Below are 18,205 nucleotides of genomic sequence, written 5' to 3'. Positions count from 1 at the left end.
CTTGTGCATCTGGATTATGCCAGTCCTGGGAAATTGAACCTGGGTCCTTAGGTTTCACAGGCAAGTGCCTTAACCATTGAACCATCTCTCCATCCCAAGGATTTTTTTTTTTTGATAAATGAAGTCACGCAGTGCATTATGAAGTACATGGTACAGTTTTACAAGATGATAATACAATAGCAAGCGTCACGTGAGCTTACTGATTGGCTAATAGTTTCTTTTTCTATTTATTTAAAAATATTTTTTGTTCATTTTTATTTATTTATTTATTTGAGAGTGACAGAGAGAGAGGGAGAGAAAGAGACAGAGAGAGAGAGAATGGGTGCACCAGGGCTTCCAGCCACTGCAAACGAACTCCAGACGTGTGCGCCCCCTTGTGCATCTGGCTAACGTGGGTTCTGGGGAATCGAGCCTCAAACTGGGGTCCTTAGGCTTCACAGGCAAGTGCTTAACCGCTAAGCCATCTCTCCAGCCCTCTTTTTCTATTTTTAACATGTGAACATGTTTTATCTTTACATTATTCCCTCTCTCTCTCTCTCTCTCTCTCTCTCTCTCTCTCTCTCTCTCTCTCTCTCTCTGTGTGTGTGTGTGTGTGTGTGTGTGTTTTCTAGGGAAATTACATCTGGGACTCCACATTTTTCTCTTTCACAGTCTCCATGTGTTTGGGCCACAAGGAGATCAATGTCTCGATGATTCTTGGTCTTGTTTGGGAGGCGTTCTGATATTCAGCCAGGAGGGAGCAGGTGGGAAGGGCTCCTCTCACCTCCTGTGTCCCTTTAGTTTTCCCTGTCTTGTTTATCTTAGCTCGGAAGAAGTGGGATTAGATTTCATAAATCTTCTGGAAGAACCAGGAACACTCCCCAAGTTCCCCATGTTTGGAGCAGATGGGAGATGGGGACATGGGACAACGGTAGTGCCCAGACTCACCCAGGGATATTTCCCGGCACGGGGAAGACTGCAATAGGCCATATTCTCTGGATTCGGCATTGTAAGCAATCCAAGTTTTGGTTGGTAAAATCTAACTGTTCGATTCATTTTTGTTCTTTATCCTCTTCTCTGGCTACAAACCCAACAAGGAAAAAAAAAAAGTCTGGATTAGGGTAGGACTAGTCAAACATTAGACCTTTGCTCTGGTTCATTTTAATGTTTAGTACAGAAACGATGAAAGTGAAGCTTTCTCCTAACACTTGCCTTGAGGACCTAAGGCTGCTTTGGTTATTTCTCATGAGCTTGAGAACAAGTGAGAAAAGTCTAGGCCTTGTTCGTGTCTACCAGAATCTCTCCCACACTTGTGATCGTCCTTGAAAGAATTCAGATGAGACACAGAGCCCAGTGCAGAACATGGGAAGTTTCTTCCAGCGAGAAGCGGGGCACTCTTCAAGGGTCACAGGGAACGATGGCCAAAGAGATCACTGGGCCAACCTGCATTTTAGGCAGACTTTCCGCTCTTTCTAAAGCCTTTCAAACAAGCAAGCTTCTTCTGATGGCCATTTTCTTGTCCAGGTGATTGACAGGCCCATTTGGATTAACTCTTATGGGAGAGAACAATAATACCACCTTTTTCTTTCTTTACAGAAAGCTTCCGGCTAGATGGTAATCTTATAAGGTTTAGATAACTATCTATGAGTGACCTTCCAAGTGGCACAGAAAGTCATGTGCTCATTATGGGATATGACTCAGATCCCATTTGTTTGACCAGTAATCAGAGTTCTGTAGTTTCAGTTTCTGGTTTTACAAACTGTTGATTATAAAGAAGAGGCCCGTCTTCAGGGACCTTCAAGCCTGCTAATACCTAACTAATTTCCTTTTTTTTTTTTTTTGGTATGGGTAGGTTTGTTTTATTTATTTATTTTACTTTAGAGAGAGGGGGAGGGAGAGAATTGGCGCTCCAGGGCCTCAGCCACTTAAATCAAACTCCAGATGCTTGCACCACCTTGTGGGCATGTGTGACCTTGCAATTGCCTCACTTTTATGTGTCTGATTTTGTAGGCAAGCTCCTTAACCACTTAGCCATCTCTCCAGCCTGGCCTTGTTTTATTTTTAAAAGCCATCCACTTAAAGACCCAAGCATATTAGCTTGGAAGGACTGGACAGAATATGTAGTAGTTTTCTTCTTTTTATTGGGACAAAACACCTGGCCAGAAGCACCTTATGGGAGGAAAGGGTTTCTTTCAGTTTACAAACTCAAGGAGAAGTTTCATCTTGGTGGCTGGGAGAGCACAACAGGTCTGAGCGGGAAGCCTGGGTCACATCTCTACTTCAATGGGAAGGAAACAGTCAGTGAGCTAGCTCAAAGACACAGTGGCTTACAAACCTTGAGGTCCACCCCCTAGTGACACAACTCCTCCGGCAAGGCTCCATTTCTCAACGGCTCCACAGCTTTCCCAAATTAACACCAGCTATATTCAAAACACATGAGCCAGGCTGGGGAGATTGCTTAGCAGTTAAGCGCTTGCCTGTGAAGCCTAAGGACCCCAGTTTGAGGCTCGATTCCCCAGGACCCACATTAGCCAGATGCACAAGGGGGCACACTCATCTGGAGTTCGTTTGCAGTGGCTGGAGGCCCTGGCGCGCCCATTCTCTCTCTCCTTCTGTGTCTGCCTCTTTCTCTGTCTGTTGCTCACAAATAAATAAAAATAAACAAACAAAAAAAAATTTAAAACACATGAGCCTAAGGGGGACATTTTACATCCAAACCACCATAGGATGTTAATACCAAAGACAGTGATGGTATCTTGTTCTGTAACTAGCTGCCACACAGCATGTTGGCTATTCCAACTCCACTGGAGTTTTATAATTCTGTACATATTTATAGTATTTAAAGAATGTTAAGGAAATTTGAAAGCCACACAAAACCTTTCAAACATTTTTTTTTTTTTTTTGAGAGAGAGAAAGAGAGTAAAGAATAGGTGTGCCAGGGTCTCTAGCCACTGCAAACAAACTCTAGATGCAAGCACTACCTTGTGCTTCTGGCTTACATGGGTCCTGGGCAATAGAGCCTGGGTCCTTTGGCTTTGCAGGCAAGTGCCTTAACCACAAAGCCATCTCTCCAGCCCCCTTTCAACTTTTTATAATGGTATAGTAAGCTGTTGAATGAAAATAAGTTCACCAGATGAGAGACAAGGAAAAGACAGCTACTTCCTTACCATCTAAAAAGTTAAATCCATTGATCAAGGCCATGAGAGGAGATGCCTATGAAATGAGGTCATTGTAGAATAAGGGCAAATTGGAGCCAGGTGTGGTGGTGCACACCTTTAATCCCAGCACTCGGGAGGCAGAGGTAGGAGGATTGCCATGAGTTTGAGGCCACCCTGAGACTACATAGTGAATTCCAGGTCAGCATGGGCTACAGTGAGACCCTACCTCGAGAAACCAAAAAAAAAAAAACAAGAGTAAATTGATTACCATGAGCTCCATACAGCAGTTGTAAGGAATTCTTGGTCAAGTATACAAAGCACAGTGTGGTCATCTCTCGGTGTCCATGAGGAATTGCTGTGAGAACTCTTGAGGATATTAAATCTACAGATGCTTAAGCCCCTTGGATAAAGTGCTGTGGCATTTGCATGTAGCCACAAATCCTGTACCCATTACCGATCATAGCCAAAGCACAGTGGATGCTGCATAAACAGTTGTTATACTGTATTGTTTAAGGAATAATATCAAGAAGCAGTCTGTATGTGTTGAGTGGGCACAACCATCACACGCCTGGCTACCGTTTAGATCTACAGATTCAACCAACCATGGGTAAACCTCTGAGCAACCGCCAACACAGGGACCGACTGTGATGATGAAATTTCGCATACATTGGAGCTCTTATTTCATGCTATTGCCGTATCTGCTAAAATGTATGTGAACTCACCGGTGCACCACTCATCCTGTGAGACAGGCGTTGTTATCACTATTTTACTAGAAGGAAACAGGCCCGGGGAGGCTCCTGAGTTGTTCTGTATCTCATAGGCAGTACGAGAAGGCAGGCGCTGGGCTCAAGAGCACATGCTCGGAGCTTTAAGTCTGTGATCAGCGCATTGTATTCAGCAGCTTTTGGATAGCATTCTTCATGGCAGTGGAAAACAGGAAATGACTAATTGTACAAAAGTTGGGAAATCGTTTTTAAAATATCATGGTAAATTAGTATAAACAAGGGATTAAATAGGATGATTTAAATCTCTCTTTACTGACCTAAAAAAAGAAAACAAACTGTTGCTGCGGGAAATAAAAGTAACAGAGCAGTTTATATAAGATCCTGATTTCATGTAATCAAACCACGTCACATATAATAATAGTAAACAATACATTCTTTCAAGAGTCCTTGGGGGCTAGAGAGAGAGATGCATGGGGTGGCGTATGCGTCTTTACAGTGGCTGGAAGCCCTGGTGCTTCTGTCTCTCCCTGTCTATCTGCCTGTCTCTCACTCAAATACAGAATTTTTTAAGAAGACTCATTGGAAGGTTGCCTATTAAAATGATAACTGTGGGGATTTTGGAATAGTGAGATTCCAGGGGACTTTGAACAAAGGACTTTGTTATGGAAAATGTCAGACATAATAGCACACAAGTAAACTGAATACTGCCATTGTAGTTACCGTCTTGTTGTTGGAACAAGGCGCCCAAAAGGAGGAAAGGATTTGTTTGGCTTATAGTCTTCAGGGGAACCTTTATGATGTCGGAGGAAAATGGTCCCACAGGGGCTGGAGAGATGGCTTAGCAGTTAAGCGCTTGCCTGTGAAGCCTAAGGACCCCGGTTTGAGGCTCGCTTCCCCAGGACCCACGTTAGCCAGATGCACAAGGGAGCGCATGCGTCTGGAGTTCGTTTGCACAGGCTGGAAGCCCTGGCGTGCCCATTCTCTCTCTCTCCCTCTATCTGTCTTTCTCTCTGTGTCTGTTGCTCTCAAATAAATAAATAAAAAATTTTTAAAAAAGAAAAAAAAAAAAAGAAAATGGTCCCACAGTAGAGGCTGGCCGTCACTTCTTCCATTGCAGGTAGAAAACAGCAGCAATGAGTGAGTTGAGTTTTGACAAGGGGGAGCTGGCTATGACACCCCTAAGTCCATCCCCAACAACACACCCCTTCCATCAAGTCTCCACCTCTCAAAATGACACCAGCTTGGGACCAAGCATTCAAAACCCCTGAGTTTATCAGGGACATTTTATTCAAACTACGAGAACCACACTGAACCATCATCATGGGCATATCGCCAACTTGGTCCGCCTCTGTTCTACACTTGCCCACCTGGCATTATTTCTGCAGAGCATCTTATCAATTTCATCCGTAAATGTTTTCAATCTGTAACTTGTTTTACCGAGTGACAATTACATTATCAGATTAATAACCATGGTATTATTGTCATCTTAGGTAGCTAATATCAAATATTCAGTTCGTGGTTGTTGCAGTTAGCTTTGGGTTGCTGACAGAAAACTCTTGACCAAGAGTAGCTTGTTTGGGGGGCGGGGTACTTTGGCTTACAAACTCGAGGAGAAGCTCCATGATGGCTGGGGGAAATGATGGCATGAGCACAGGGTGAACATCACCTCTTGGCCAACATCAGTAGGAGAGTGTGCCAAACACTGGCAAGGGGAAGCTGGCTATAACACCCGCCCCTAACGATACACTGCCTTCAGGAGGCTCCAACTCCCTAACTGCCGCCAGCTGGGGGACCTAGCATTCAGAACACAGAAGTTTATGGGGGTCACCTGAATCAAACCACTACAATGGTCAAATTTCCATATGATTCATGACTGTTATGAATCGTTTAATTGCATTTTATACTTTGTTTATATTAAGTTCTACATGCTGTGAATAGCCATGTCTTTTTTTTTTTTTAAGTTCTTAAGTGATAAGCTCCCACCCCACCACATAGTTTTTTCATTCAAGGAATGAATTTAACATATGCAGAATTTAACATAGTATGGATCTTTCTGACTTCCTGTTTTTTACTGACTGTTTCTCCCATTACATGTATAAATAGTAATTTGTTACACTGCTCACCTCATCAGATTGTTTTCTGGTTTGGGGACAGCCTGTAAGGTTGCCATTGGCATTTCTTTGTGTGGGTGAGTGCCTGGGAGAGCAGTCACTCACTTAGCTACAGGTGCATTCATAATTTGAAGAGCCTGCCAACCTATTTTCAAATGGTTTCACTATTTTGCATTACCAAGGAAGGGAGAGTTGTGGTTGCTCCTTGTCCCCGCCAACACTTAATCCAGCCCACTTAGGAAATGCCAGCCACTCTGATGGCAGGGCAGTTGGGAGCTTGGTGGCTTTTATTTGCATTTTCCTAAAGACCAACATGTTGAGTACCTTCAGTGGATTATTGCAGCCCATACAACTTGGCAAGGTATCTGTTCAGATTGACCCATTTTGCATTGGGTTGTTGGTTGTCTTGCTGCTGAATGCTGAAGATTGCTTCTGTGTTTTTTTTGTCAGAGGTCTGCTTTTTACGTATTTTCTCCTAGGCCTATCTAGGATGACATCTCCCTTGCTTTGTTCCCAGACTGGTCTTCATCTTAGGCTCAAGTGCTTTATCTGCCTGAAACGTCCAAGTGCTGGGGCTGCAGGTGCGTGCCACCAGACTTGACAGAAATTTTTAGCTTTTTTTCTTATTTTTATTTTATTTATTTTTATTTATTTATTTGAGAGTGACAGACAGAGAGAGGAAGAGGCAGAGAGAGAGAGAATGGGTGCTCCAGGGCCTCCAGCCACTGTAAACGAACTCCAGACGCGTGCACCCCCTTGTGCATCTGGCTAACACGGGTCTTGGGGAATCGAACTTCGAGCCAGTGTCCCTAGGTTTCACAGGCAAGCGCTTAACAACTAAGTCATCTCCCCAGCCTTTTTTTAAAGTTTCAAATCAGTATCTCACTCTAACTCAGGCTGACTTGGAAACTTACCCTGTAGCCCAGGCTGACCTGAAACTCAAAGTGCTTCTCCTTCCGTGGTCTCCCAAGTTCTGGGATGAAAGGCATCAATCACCATGCCCAGCTGAAATTTTAAATTTTTGACAAGTAAAGTTTGTCAGATTTTTCCTTTTTGGCTTGTGCTTTTGTATTTGTTTCTTTCTTTCTTTCTTTGTGGCATATGTGTGGTGTTCTTTGTGTGTGGGGGCACACATAGGTGTGTGTATGTGTGTACATGGATGCATGTACAGGCCAGAGGCCTACATGAAGTCTCTTGCTCAATTGCTCTTGAGCTTGTTCTTTAAAAAAAAAAAAAAAATTCATTTTTTATTTATTTGACACAGAAAGAGGGAGGGAAAGGGAGAGACACAGAGACAGAGAGAGAATGGGCGCACCAGGGCCTCCAGCCACTGCAAACAAACTCCAGATGCATGCCCCCCCACCGTGTACATCTGGCTAATGTGAGTCCTGGGGAATCGAACCTGGGTCCTTTGGCTTTGCAGGCAAATACCTTATCCACTAAGCCATCCCTACAGCCCCCATGAGCATATTCTTTGAGATGGGGTCTCTCACTTAGCTGGAACTCACTGATTGGGCTAGACTAGGTGGCCAGCAAGCCGCAGGGATTCTCCTGTCTCCAACGCTCCAGCACTGAGGCTACAGATGTGTGAGTTCTTGCACCCAGCTTTTCACATGAGCACTAGGGACCCAAACTCAGGTCCTCGCGTGTTGGAGTCAGCTTTGCGTTGCTGGACAAATACCCGACCAGAAGCAGCTTATGGGAGGAAAGGGTTCATTTCCAGCTCATAGATTCTAGGGAAACACCATCAATGGTGGAGGAATCTGGCTCACTTCCATAGATCCGAGCAGAGAGAAACCACAAACAGCCTGCAAACGCGAACAAGCATGAGCCGACAGAGCTCTAACTGCTCTGCACACGCCTTAGGGCTGGCATCAAATCTGCCCCAAACACACCTTAGGGCTAATCTCCAAGATCCACCCCCAACGACACCTCCTCTCACCAGGCTGTTGGAGACTCAAGTTACAAGGTCAGTGTGAGTCTATGGGAACAGACCTTCAAATCACCACATCATTGCTTGCATGGCAAGCACTTTACGAACTGAGTTACTTCCTTGGCCTCTTATGTCTTACGATTTTTAATTATTAAGAGAAAAATGAGACCATATAGTGGAGTATTTTTCAAGACTTAAAATAATTGAGCTTTTAAGCCACAGAGTCATGTGGGAGATGCCTGTTGATAAGTAAAAAGCCAATCTGAAAAGTCTACATACAGTATGATTCCAACTATAAAACAGTCTGGAAAAGGCAAAACTATGGAAACAAGCAAACAAAAGAGCAGTGGTAGTCAGGTTGGAGGAAGGAAGCGATGGATAGGGGATGCACATGGGATTTTTACTCTGTACAATGCTATAATAATGGAGACATGCCATTAAACATGTGTCAAAACCAGACTGAAGAGATGGCTCAGTGGTCAAGGCACTTGCTTGCAAAGCCTGAAGACCCAGGTTCCCCAGTACACACATAAAGCCAGATGCACAAGGTGGCGCATGTATCTAGAGTTCATTTGCAATGACTAGAAGCCCTGGCATGCCCATTCTTTCTCTCTCTCTCTCTCTCATCCTTTCTTTTTCTCTTTCTCTGTCTCTCTCATAAGTAAAAAAAAATAAAATATTTTAAAACATTTATCAAAGCCTATAGAATAAATAACACAAGAGAACCCTCTGTAGACTGTGGGCTTTAGTTCACAATGTATTGACATTAGCTTATCAGTTATAACACCTGTTCCATGCTAATGAAAGCTGATAAAGACAGGAAATCGGGGATGATGAGGGAGAGGTGTATCTGAGCTGAATTTTTCAATATTTTCTGTAAACCAAAAGGTGCTTTTAGCAAATGTTTATCAACATAAGAATGGGAAAGAGAGAGACGGAGGAGATGAGAAAGACAGATAGAGAACACTTTAAGTGGAAATGAAGCTTCATGATTTTAAAGCAAAGTTCTTCCCATCGAAGGCATTGGCATTCTTGGTTGACAGCCAATGGTCACCTCCCCTTACTTCCTACCTGTTAGTGGCATAGACATTCTTTACATCATTTTTGGTGGTGCTGGGGATTGAACCTAAGGCCTTGTATATGCTAGGCAAGTGCTTTGCCACTAAGCCGTTGCCAGTTCCCTATACTTAAAAAAAAATTATTTTTTGCTTTGTTTTTTCAGGGTTGGGTCTTGCTCTAGCCCAGACTTATTAGGAATTCACTACGTACTCCCAGGCTGGGCTCAAACTCACAGAGATCCTCCTATCTCTCCCTCCAAGCTAGGATTAAATTAGGTGTGCACCACTATGCCTGGATCAAACTTTTTAAAAAATGTTTGTGCTTATTTATTTATTATTTATTTGAGAGTGAAAGAGAGAGAGGATGTGCATGCCAGGGCCTCTTGCCACTGCAAACGGACTCCAGATGGATGTACCACTGTGCATCTGGCTTCACCATGGGTGCTGGGGGTTTAAACCTGGGTGAATAGGCTTTGCAAGTAAGAACCTTTAACTGCTGAGCTAACTCCTCAAACCCTACTTTTTTAAAATTGAGTTTGAAATTTTAATTACTTTGTGGTGCTAGGATCAAACCTAGGGTTAGTGCTAGAACCACTGAACCACATCCCTCCCTGGCTCCTTAGACTTTAAACTTTAGACTTTTTGGGTGACTTTGTTGATGTTTTGACTTCTAATCCATTGTCATATTGTGTCAGGTTCTTCTCTGAAGCTCTCTTTGTACCTTTGCTTGCTAAGTCCCCTGCTGTACTTACTGTAACTCTGTTTATCCTGGACCCAAACCTGGACTTTCTTTCTTTTTTTTTTTTAAATCTTTTATTTATTTATTTGAGAGCGACAGACACAGAGAGAAAGACAGATAGAGGGAGAGAGAGAGAGAATGGGTGCGCCAGGGCTTCCAGCCTCTGCAAACGAACTCCAGACGCGTGTGCCCCCTTGTGCATCTGGCTAACGTGGGACCTGGGGAACCGAGCCTCGAACCGGGGTCCTTAGGCTTCACAGGCAAGCGCTTAACCACTAAGCCATCTCTCCAGCCCCAAACTTGGACTTTCTATAAGCCTCCTGACCACTGACCATTGCCTGCCGCTTACACCATTTGGGTCTTTAGAGAATGCGGCTCCCTACTCCTGTGAGACTCTGTATCCTCACCATCAAGGTCTTCTACTCACTCCACTGTCCTCTGTCATGGTGGCTGGGGTACAGTAGCTGGGCGTGACCCTTGTTTGGCAGCTTCAGGGTGTTCCGTGACTGTGAGCCAATGCACAGTTTCACAAAGATCCTTTCTCTCAAAGCAGAGGCTTGGAGGGTGTCATCAAGAATAAGTCATGGGGGCTGGAGAGATGGCTGAGCGGTTAAGAGCTTACCTGTGAAGCCTAAGGACCCCAGTTCGAGGCTTCATTTCCCAGGACCCACGTTAGCCAGATGCACAAGGGGGCGCACGCGTCTGGAGTTCATTTTCAGCGGCTGGAGGCCCTGGCGCGCCCATTCTCTCCCTCTCTCTGTCTGTCACTCTCAAATAAATAAATAAAAATGAACAAAAAAATTTTTTTTTTAAAGAGTAAGTCATGGGGCAGGAGAGATGGCTTGGTGATTAAAGGTACTTGCTTGCCAAGTCTGACAACCTGGTTCCATTCCTCAGTGTCCACATAAAGCCAGATGCACAAAGTGGCGCATACCTCTGGAATTTTTATGCAGCGAGGCTGGCCCATTCTCCCCTTCCCCCTGCAAATAAACAACTAAATTTAAAAAAAATAGAGCTGGAGAGATGGCTTAGTAGTTAAGGTGCTTGCCTGTGAGGCCTAAGGACCTACATTCCACTCTTCAAATCCCACATAAGCCAGACATACAAAGGTGAGGCAAGTGCAAAGTCGCACATGCCCATTAGGTGGCGCAAGCATCTGGCATTCAATTTCAGTGTCTGAGGCCCTGGTGTACCAGTTCTCTCTCTCTCTAAAATAAAATGAAATAAAATAAAAGTAAGTTAATTAATTTTTAAAAAAGCACACTTGATGGATGCTTTGTAAGAGTAGAAATGTCCAGAGGATGCTCAGATATCATTTGTGTGTTTCAGCTCAACTCTGCCCAGGTAAATAAAATTAACCAAGCAGTGTCCCAGAGCATCTTGGTGCTGTGGCCACTTCCAGAACCATTCTTTCGTTTAAGAACATTTACCCTTGCAGTAAATTCTGAATGCCTGGGAGCTGGCGCTCTGTTTTGGTGGAGTAGTTTGCTTCCTCACTCTTTAGGGTGCTTGGCTCACTGTTGGCGATGGTGGCTGTCCTCCGTGTGGTTTGAAAGTGGGAGAACTTCCTTGCCTCCCACTGTTAGAAGCTGGAACCATGTGCCGCAAGCCAGGCAGAGTATTCTGCAGGCAGAATCTCCGTCCTCCTAACTGAACACTGAGAACCAGCCATGACGCCTGGCTTCCAGGGCTAGGCATTTCATCCCATGCAGACCACTGAGCCCTGCCCACAGCCTGCAGCTGCTAAAGACTCCATTCCAAGTCAGTAATAGCCACATATACTGCAGAGAGTTATTTTCTCATATTCTTTTTATAGGCGAGGAAAGGACCGCTCAGAGATTTTAAGTAACTGGCCCAGGTTCATTGAGCGGAGTGACTGACTCTCAAATCTCAAAACTCCCTTTACGAGAGGATAAAAGCACTCTTGAAATATTCACAGTAATTTGAGAAATACAGCAGTCCTTCCTTGTCCTGTTTCATTTAGCCACAGTCAGACACAACCGCAGTCTAAAAATACTAAGTGGAAAATTCCCAACATAAAAAAACTGCGTAAGTTTTTAACAACTTTTTTTTAACTGCTTTTTACTTGAGAGAGAGACAGAAAGAATGGGTACACCAGGGCCTCCAGCCATTGCAAAGAAACTCCAGACGCATGTGCCACCTTGTGCATCTGGCTGACATGGGTCCTGGGGAATTGAACCTGAGTCCTTAGTTTCACAGGCAAGCTCCTTAACTGCTAAGTCATTTCTCCAACCCTTTAATAACTTCGAATGCTGTAAATTGCTATAACTGTTCTAACTTATTATTTATTATTATTACAAACTTCTTACTGTGAGTACTTTACATGACAACTCATCGGGAGTGTGAATTATAGAACAAAACATGCTTTCTATTGGTTTTGGTTGGCATCTACTGGGGGATCATAGAACATACTTCCTGAGGATAAGGTGGAGGGGAACTTCTGTAGTTTATTCTTATAAGTGAGATTTGGCATATTCTGACTATACAGGAATTTGTCACCTCTAACCAAGTTCAACAGCTGGTTCAAAAATGTTACCAACTGTTTAAAACATACAAGAGCAAATAATTTGCATCCACAACATCCATTGTCTACTTGGACAGAAATGAGAGGTAGGAAAGGAGGAAGAAAAGAGTGGGGAAGGACAGACACCCAGTGGTCCTGGTGTGTTCTTGTAAAGACATTTCTTTCGGGGAGGGGGGCTGGAGAGATTGCTTAGTGGTTAAGGCACTTGCCTGTGAAGCCTAAGAACCCAAGGTCAATTCCCCAGGACCCATGGAAGCCAGATGCACAAGGAAGTGCATGCGTCTGGAGTTCATTTGCAGTGGCCAAAGGCCCTGGAATGTCCATTCTCTCTCTTTCTCTTTCTCTGCCTCTTTCTTTCTCTGTGTCTCTCAAATAAATTAATGAAAAAAATTTTAATTGTGTGTGTTGGGGGAGCACACCAGAATCTCTTGTCAATACAAATAGCCGTCTTGGGCTGGAGAGATGGCTTAGTGGTTAAGCGCTTGCCTGTAAAGCCTAAGGACCCCCGTTAGAGGCTCCATTCCCCAGGACCCACGTTAGCCAGATGCACAAGGGGGCGCATGTGTCTGGAGTTCATTTGCAGTGGCTGGAGGCCCTGACATGTCCATTCTCTCCCTCCCTCCCTCTCTCTCCCTCCCTCTCTCTCTCCCTCTTTCTCTCTCAAATAAATAAATAAAATATATTTTTAGCACTCTTTTTTAATTATTTATTTATTTATTTGAGAGCGACAGACACAGAGAGAAAGACAGAGGGAGAGAGAGAGAATGGGCGCGCCAGGGCTTCCAGCCTCTGCAAACGAACTCCAGACGCGTGCGCCCCCTTGTGCATCTGGCTAACGTGGGACCTGGGGAATGGAGCCTCGTAGCGGGGGTCCTTAGGCTTCACAGGCAAGCGTTTAACCGCTAAGCCATCTCTCCAGCCCAAAATATATTTTTAAAAAAAGATTACCTTTGAGCTAACTTCCCTTTTACTTCACATTACTGAGTTCTTAATAAAGTAGTACAAGATTTTTTTTCCCAAATCTTCATTTTAGAGCTAGTGTTTTGTGCCTTTTATAGCAGTGACAGAAAAAAACAGAAGAGAGAGAAATGTGGGACAGAGGGAAGAACACAGGTTTAAGGGCCCATCAGAAAACTCCACATGCGGGTTATCATAAGAACCAGCTGGACACGTATTATTGGCCTAGCCTTCAGCCCGTGGCTTATGTTCAGCCCTGGGTCATGTTCCCTGAGTCTCAGTACATGGCGGTAGTCGTGGCTGTCACAGGACTTCATGGGTGTGATCTGTGAGAGTGGTGATGCTCTCTGAGGCTGCAGTGGCTAGACTTCACTGCCTTTTAGAGAAAAGCTCTGCCGAGATGAAATGCCCATACCATGCACCCATTTCAGTGGCATTTATCGTCACAGTTGTGTGCAGCCATGAGCCTAGTCCGTTTAAAACATTCCTCGTGTGAAAACGTAAACCCAGCCCCTTAGCTATCATTCCCTAGCCCTTGCCCCTGGTCTTTTCAATTTTTAATGTGTTTATTTACAAAGGATCATTTTAAAGTTCAATTAAGTAAAAATGAGATCACTTGTACGTGACATGAAAGTACTGCTCCCTGAGGAGAGACTCACCCGAGGGCTTTCTAGCTAATGGTCCGAGTGTCCTGGCAGTGTGGGGCTGGCAAGCTAAGTGTCAGCAGCTGGGGTACAAGGAAGACTGCAATGCCCAGCCCGGCTCTATTTTGCGAAGCAGAAAAGAAGGCTGAGTGCTCACCGTTACCGTCGACGTCGGTTGTTCAAAGCGACTCCGTGAGAAGGCTAGGGGCGGAGTGCACAGGGCGCAAGGGCAGGGCCGGTGGAGCTGGGCATCTGAGATGCCCCCGTGGTCAGGGAGCTTCTAGTACTTTCCCTCAACCTTCTAAGCACGGGGTTGCCTGCAGCATAGCTGGGAAGGGAAGAGCAATAAAAGGAGAGAGAGGAGGAAGGTCGGTAAGAAGAAAGGAAGGAGCCGGCCATTCCCTGCAGCATCTCTTATTTTCTGCGTTGGTCTAAACATTAACTAGAATTTTCCAAGGTGGGGGGGTTGTTGCTACGTGCGGTGTCGACTAGGGAAAAGAAGCTCAAATTCACCCCTCCTTTTTGTTCCAGGCCGCCAGATCCCACCCTTGGACCCCCATGAAAATGGAAACAGTGGAGCAATCAAGCTTGGGAACCAGAGCCTGCAAACCGGCCGGCGGTGCTGCTGACCCCCAGGGTGGTGGCGCGGAGCGCGTAGAAGCCAGAGCCAGCCTCATCCAGTGTCCGACAAGTGACCGCAGATGGGCTCTCGTGGGCTGGCTCCCCCCTCTGCCAAGTGAGCAGTTTGCATCCTGGAAGACCCTCAGTGAGCAGAGCAGAAAATCTCCCCGAAAGAAGATTTGTAGAAAATGCTGGAAAACTCAAGCAGCTCCACAACCTGGCCTTCAGTGCATGAAATGCACATGGGAGGGATTATATGTATTTGGTTAATAAGTAAAGTTGACATTTTTGTTAGAAATATCAGAAACATTTTGAATTTGTACACAAGTCTTAAAATGTCATGTCACCTAGTCAGACTCCAGTACCAAGGACCAAAGCCTTCCTGACCCGGCCAACATGTACCAAAAGGCAAACTCTGTGTAGAAGGTCAGTTTTCTATTTTTTTAGCTGGCTTTAGAAATAAGCCTTTATTTATTACTTTTCTGAGAGAGAGCAGAGAAGTGTAACTGGGCTATCACTCAAGCTGAAAACTGATCCCCTGTGAAAAAGACTTTGCATTGGAAGCTATCGTAACACATCCCTTCATTTAACTGATGCACATTTTCCGAGCTGTGGTCATATAATGAAACCAACCAAGTTGGACTAGAATGTCGTACCTAAATTTGGTGTTGAGAAGGCCTGGTTTAGCAGTAGTTCAATAGTAACTACGTGATCGGGGATAGGTGGAGGGTATAAATAGTATTCGGGGTGTCACCACCATTGAAGCAAACTCCTAGACTGGTTGAGATGTTTAATGCAATCAGTATTGTTTTACTAAGAGATGGCATCATAGTGTCATTTCTAGAGGAAAAAATTAACCAGAGGATCTTTGAGTCTAAATTGTAGGGCAAACTTCTAATAATAGAAATTAATCATAGCTTGTATCAAAGCCAGCCAAAGGCATATTACATCTTAACATCCCAGACATGCCCCCTCCACAACCACACAGACTATAAAATCACATGAAGCATTTTAAGTGTTTCTAGAGAAAGATATTAGGTCAACCACAGGTCTGACTTGGGAAGGCCAGTGACCTGAGAGCAGGCTCTGAGAGAAACTTTCTAGATTTCCCCATTTGCTTGGTTAGTGAAGTTGTCTGCATACAAAGAATAAAAATGCATGAAAAGTTATTTCCTCTAAAATTGAAATCCTGTCACCACCCTAGCATTCAAAAAACTCAGGGTCAAGAAGCAGCTGGTTTCCTCACAGGGCGTATACTGAGAGATGATTCTCGAAGGATGGGCGAATTAGCGGCTTTGGCAGGGCCTGATAGCCTTAGAAGTGGGGCAGCTTGCCTTGTGGACATCTGACCACATAAAGGTCACCAAAGAGACCCTGAGCTGACACCAGGCCTGACCTTCCAGTGACTCGGTATGAGCGGCTGGTGTCAGGACCTGCCCTGTCTGTGCCTGAAACAGTCACATCATCTGTAGAAAGGAAGGGACTTGTGGCTTAAGCTTTCACTTTTCTGTGTTTCTGAGAAAGGGGTTTGCCCTCCTGTCCCAGCTGACCTTGAGATCCTGAGCTCCAGTCTTCTCCCATCTCAGCCCCCCAGATAGCTGGGGTGACGTGTGCGTCATCACATCCCACTTACTGTTCCTCTTGCTCAGCAGACAAGGCCAGGTTCAGCTCCCGGCTGCTGCTTGTCACTAACACCGGGACGTGCTTCCCGGTGACATTCTTCCTGCCTCACCCAACATGGCAAAGTTGATTCATCGTAGCATATGAGGGCAGGAAAACACGTTGTTTGGGTTCAAGAATATATTACTTGGATTCCCCCAAACAGGCACCTCAAAAAACTGTTAGCAAGTGGCATCTGGAGGACTTGGCAGGGTCCTCGCAAGGATGGTCATGTCCTATTTCCACATTGGCTCACACAATTCTGTTTAAAGGCCAAGGAATAATACCAGTTGTAAGAGTGAGAAGAAAAAAAAAAATAGTTGAGTTCAACATTGAAGCAGCTCCTCTCCAGGTGACATCAGGCTTATTTCTAAACCTGCCCCTAGGTCAGGGAAGCTTTCCTTTCGTGCCTAGGCTTCTCTAGCCAGCTGTCCAGATTTCTGTGCCAGGCCACTGCCAGTCCCAGCAGAGTGTCGTGGATTTGGGCTCCGTGTGCAGTGTGGTTGTATTTTGCATTGAACTGTCTGGTCTTTGCCCCATAGAGCAGACTGCTGACCAATGAGTCCTGGTCATGTTTCGGACGCACATGGAGGAGTGAAACTGGGCCCTTACCGTGCTGCATGGCTTTAGCAGGTGAAGCCACCCAGTACAAACACGCATGCATGTATGTCACCACCATGAGGAATGAAGAGAGTAGGTGGCCCTAGGGCACAAAAGAGTTCACATCACTAGCTTCTCTGAAACTAGCTCTTATGGCCTTGTCTATTGATGCTTCCCTACCTATTAGTCTGTCTTGTGATTGCTTCCTGATGGTTCTAACAGTTGACCCCAAACCACAGAAGATTATGTAAAGGCCTACAAATCATACTTGCTTCAGAAAGCTCATTTCATGGAATATAGTATCCTTAGCATTGTTCCCCAGAATTCACTCCCTACTCTCATTTTCTTCCCCCCCCCACCTATTACATGTGTGTATATGTATGTGTAAATATGATTTTATCTCGGTGATACATTTAACCCACTGCGAAGTGGCTATGTTTGGCTCATGGCCATGCATTCTGTAAGGTAGGCATGGATTATCAAAGGGATTTTTCCCAAATGGAAATCCCTAGGAATGGTAGCAGAGTTGTGCAAACATCTTCCATAGGTACAGTATTGACTTGCCATTTTGTCGTCAAAAATGGTAGACCAGGGTACTCAATATGACGTTGCCTTGCCGACTAAAAGGTTGGAAGACCTAAAGCTATGATCTAGCCAGCAAATAAGGGCTGTGCCCCAGTGGAAATCATGTCCTGAGGGAGGGTTAGAGGACTGAAATTCTTCCCCTGCCATCAAGGACTGTCACAGGCGTGTGATGGCTGAAATGCAGCTCCGTGGGCGTCTCTGCTCACCGTTTCATGAAGCTCGTGGCGAGGAAATGCGAGAGAAGCCAGCGGCGAACCAAGGGCTCTTTGCCGTATCCGGAATGAATGAGCAGCCACAGCACTTCTTCAGTCATCACTGTGAAGCCGCACCCCGTGACCCACAGGTCATGCTGTCGCACAAACTGCTGCCCTTTCTGTTTTTATAAAGGGTTTCACCTGGGCTGGACCCAGGTTTTACACCTAGGAGGCACCTCCTTAGACAACCAGGACTTAGCATCTTGTATTCTGTTCTGTAGTAAAACATTCCCCTCACCAATGCTCACTTGTATCAATTACTTTTGATTTTAACACACACTGATTCATACTAATAAATATTTTAGGTTTTATCGAGTTTGTCTCTTTCTTTTAATTCAGTAGGATTATTTTTTTTTTAAAAAAAAAATTGGGGCTGGAGAGATGGTTTAGCGGTTTAAGGCGGTTGCCTGCAAAGCCAAAGGATCCTGGTTTGATTCTCCAGGACCCATGTAAGCCAGATGCACAAGGTGGTGCATGCATCTGGAGTTCGTTTGCAGTGGCTGGAGGCCCTGGCATTCTCTCTCTGTCTCTCTCTCTCTCTCTCTCTTTCTCAAATACATAAAATATATTTTTTAAAAAATAGAAAAAAGGGCTGGAGAGATGGCTTAGCGGTTAAGTGCTTGCCTGTGAAGCCTAA

At 44.9% G+C, this 18,205-nt stretch overlaps 1 protein-coding gene across 1 annotated transcript in view; it reads left to right on the top strand.

Moving 5' to 3' along the window:
• Rab31 (RAB31, member RAS oncogene family) overlaps positions 1 to 17,879 on the top strand; it is a 159,966-nt gene extending 142,087 nt beyond the window's left edge. Inside the window, exon 7 of the mRNA XM_004656839.2 lies at positions 14,381 to 17,879. Coding sequence (XP_004656896.1) covers positions 14,381 to 14,478 — 98 coding nt within the window. The 3' untranslated portion in view covers positions 14,479 to 17,879. The remainder of the gene's footprint in view (positions 1 to 14,380) is intronic.
• The last annotated feature ends 326 nt before the right edge of the window (positions 17,880 to 18,205 follow it).

Source organism: Jaculus jaculus, chromosome 2, assembly GCF_020740685.1.
Source record: "Jaculus jaculus isolate mJacJac1 chromosome 2, mJacJac1.mat.Y.cur, whole genome shotgun sequence".
In the NCBI taxonomy this organism is placed as follows: domain Eukaryota; kingdom Metazoa; phylum Chordata; class Mammalia; order Rodentia; family Dipodidae; genus Jaculus; species Jaculus jaculus.
This window is presented reverse-complemented; position numbering and strand designations above follow the sequence as displayed.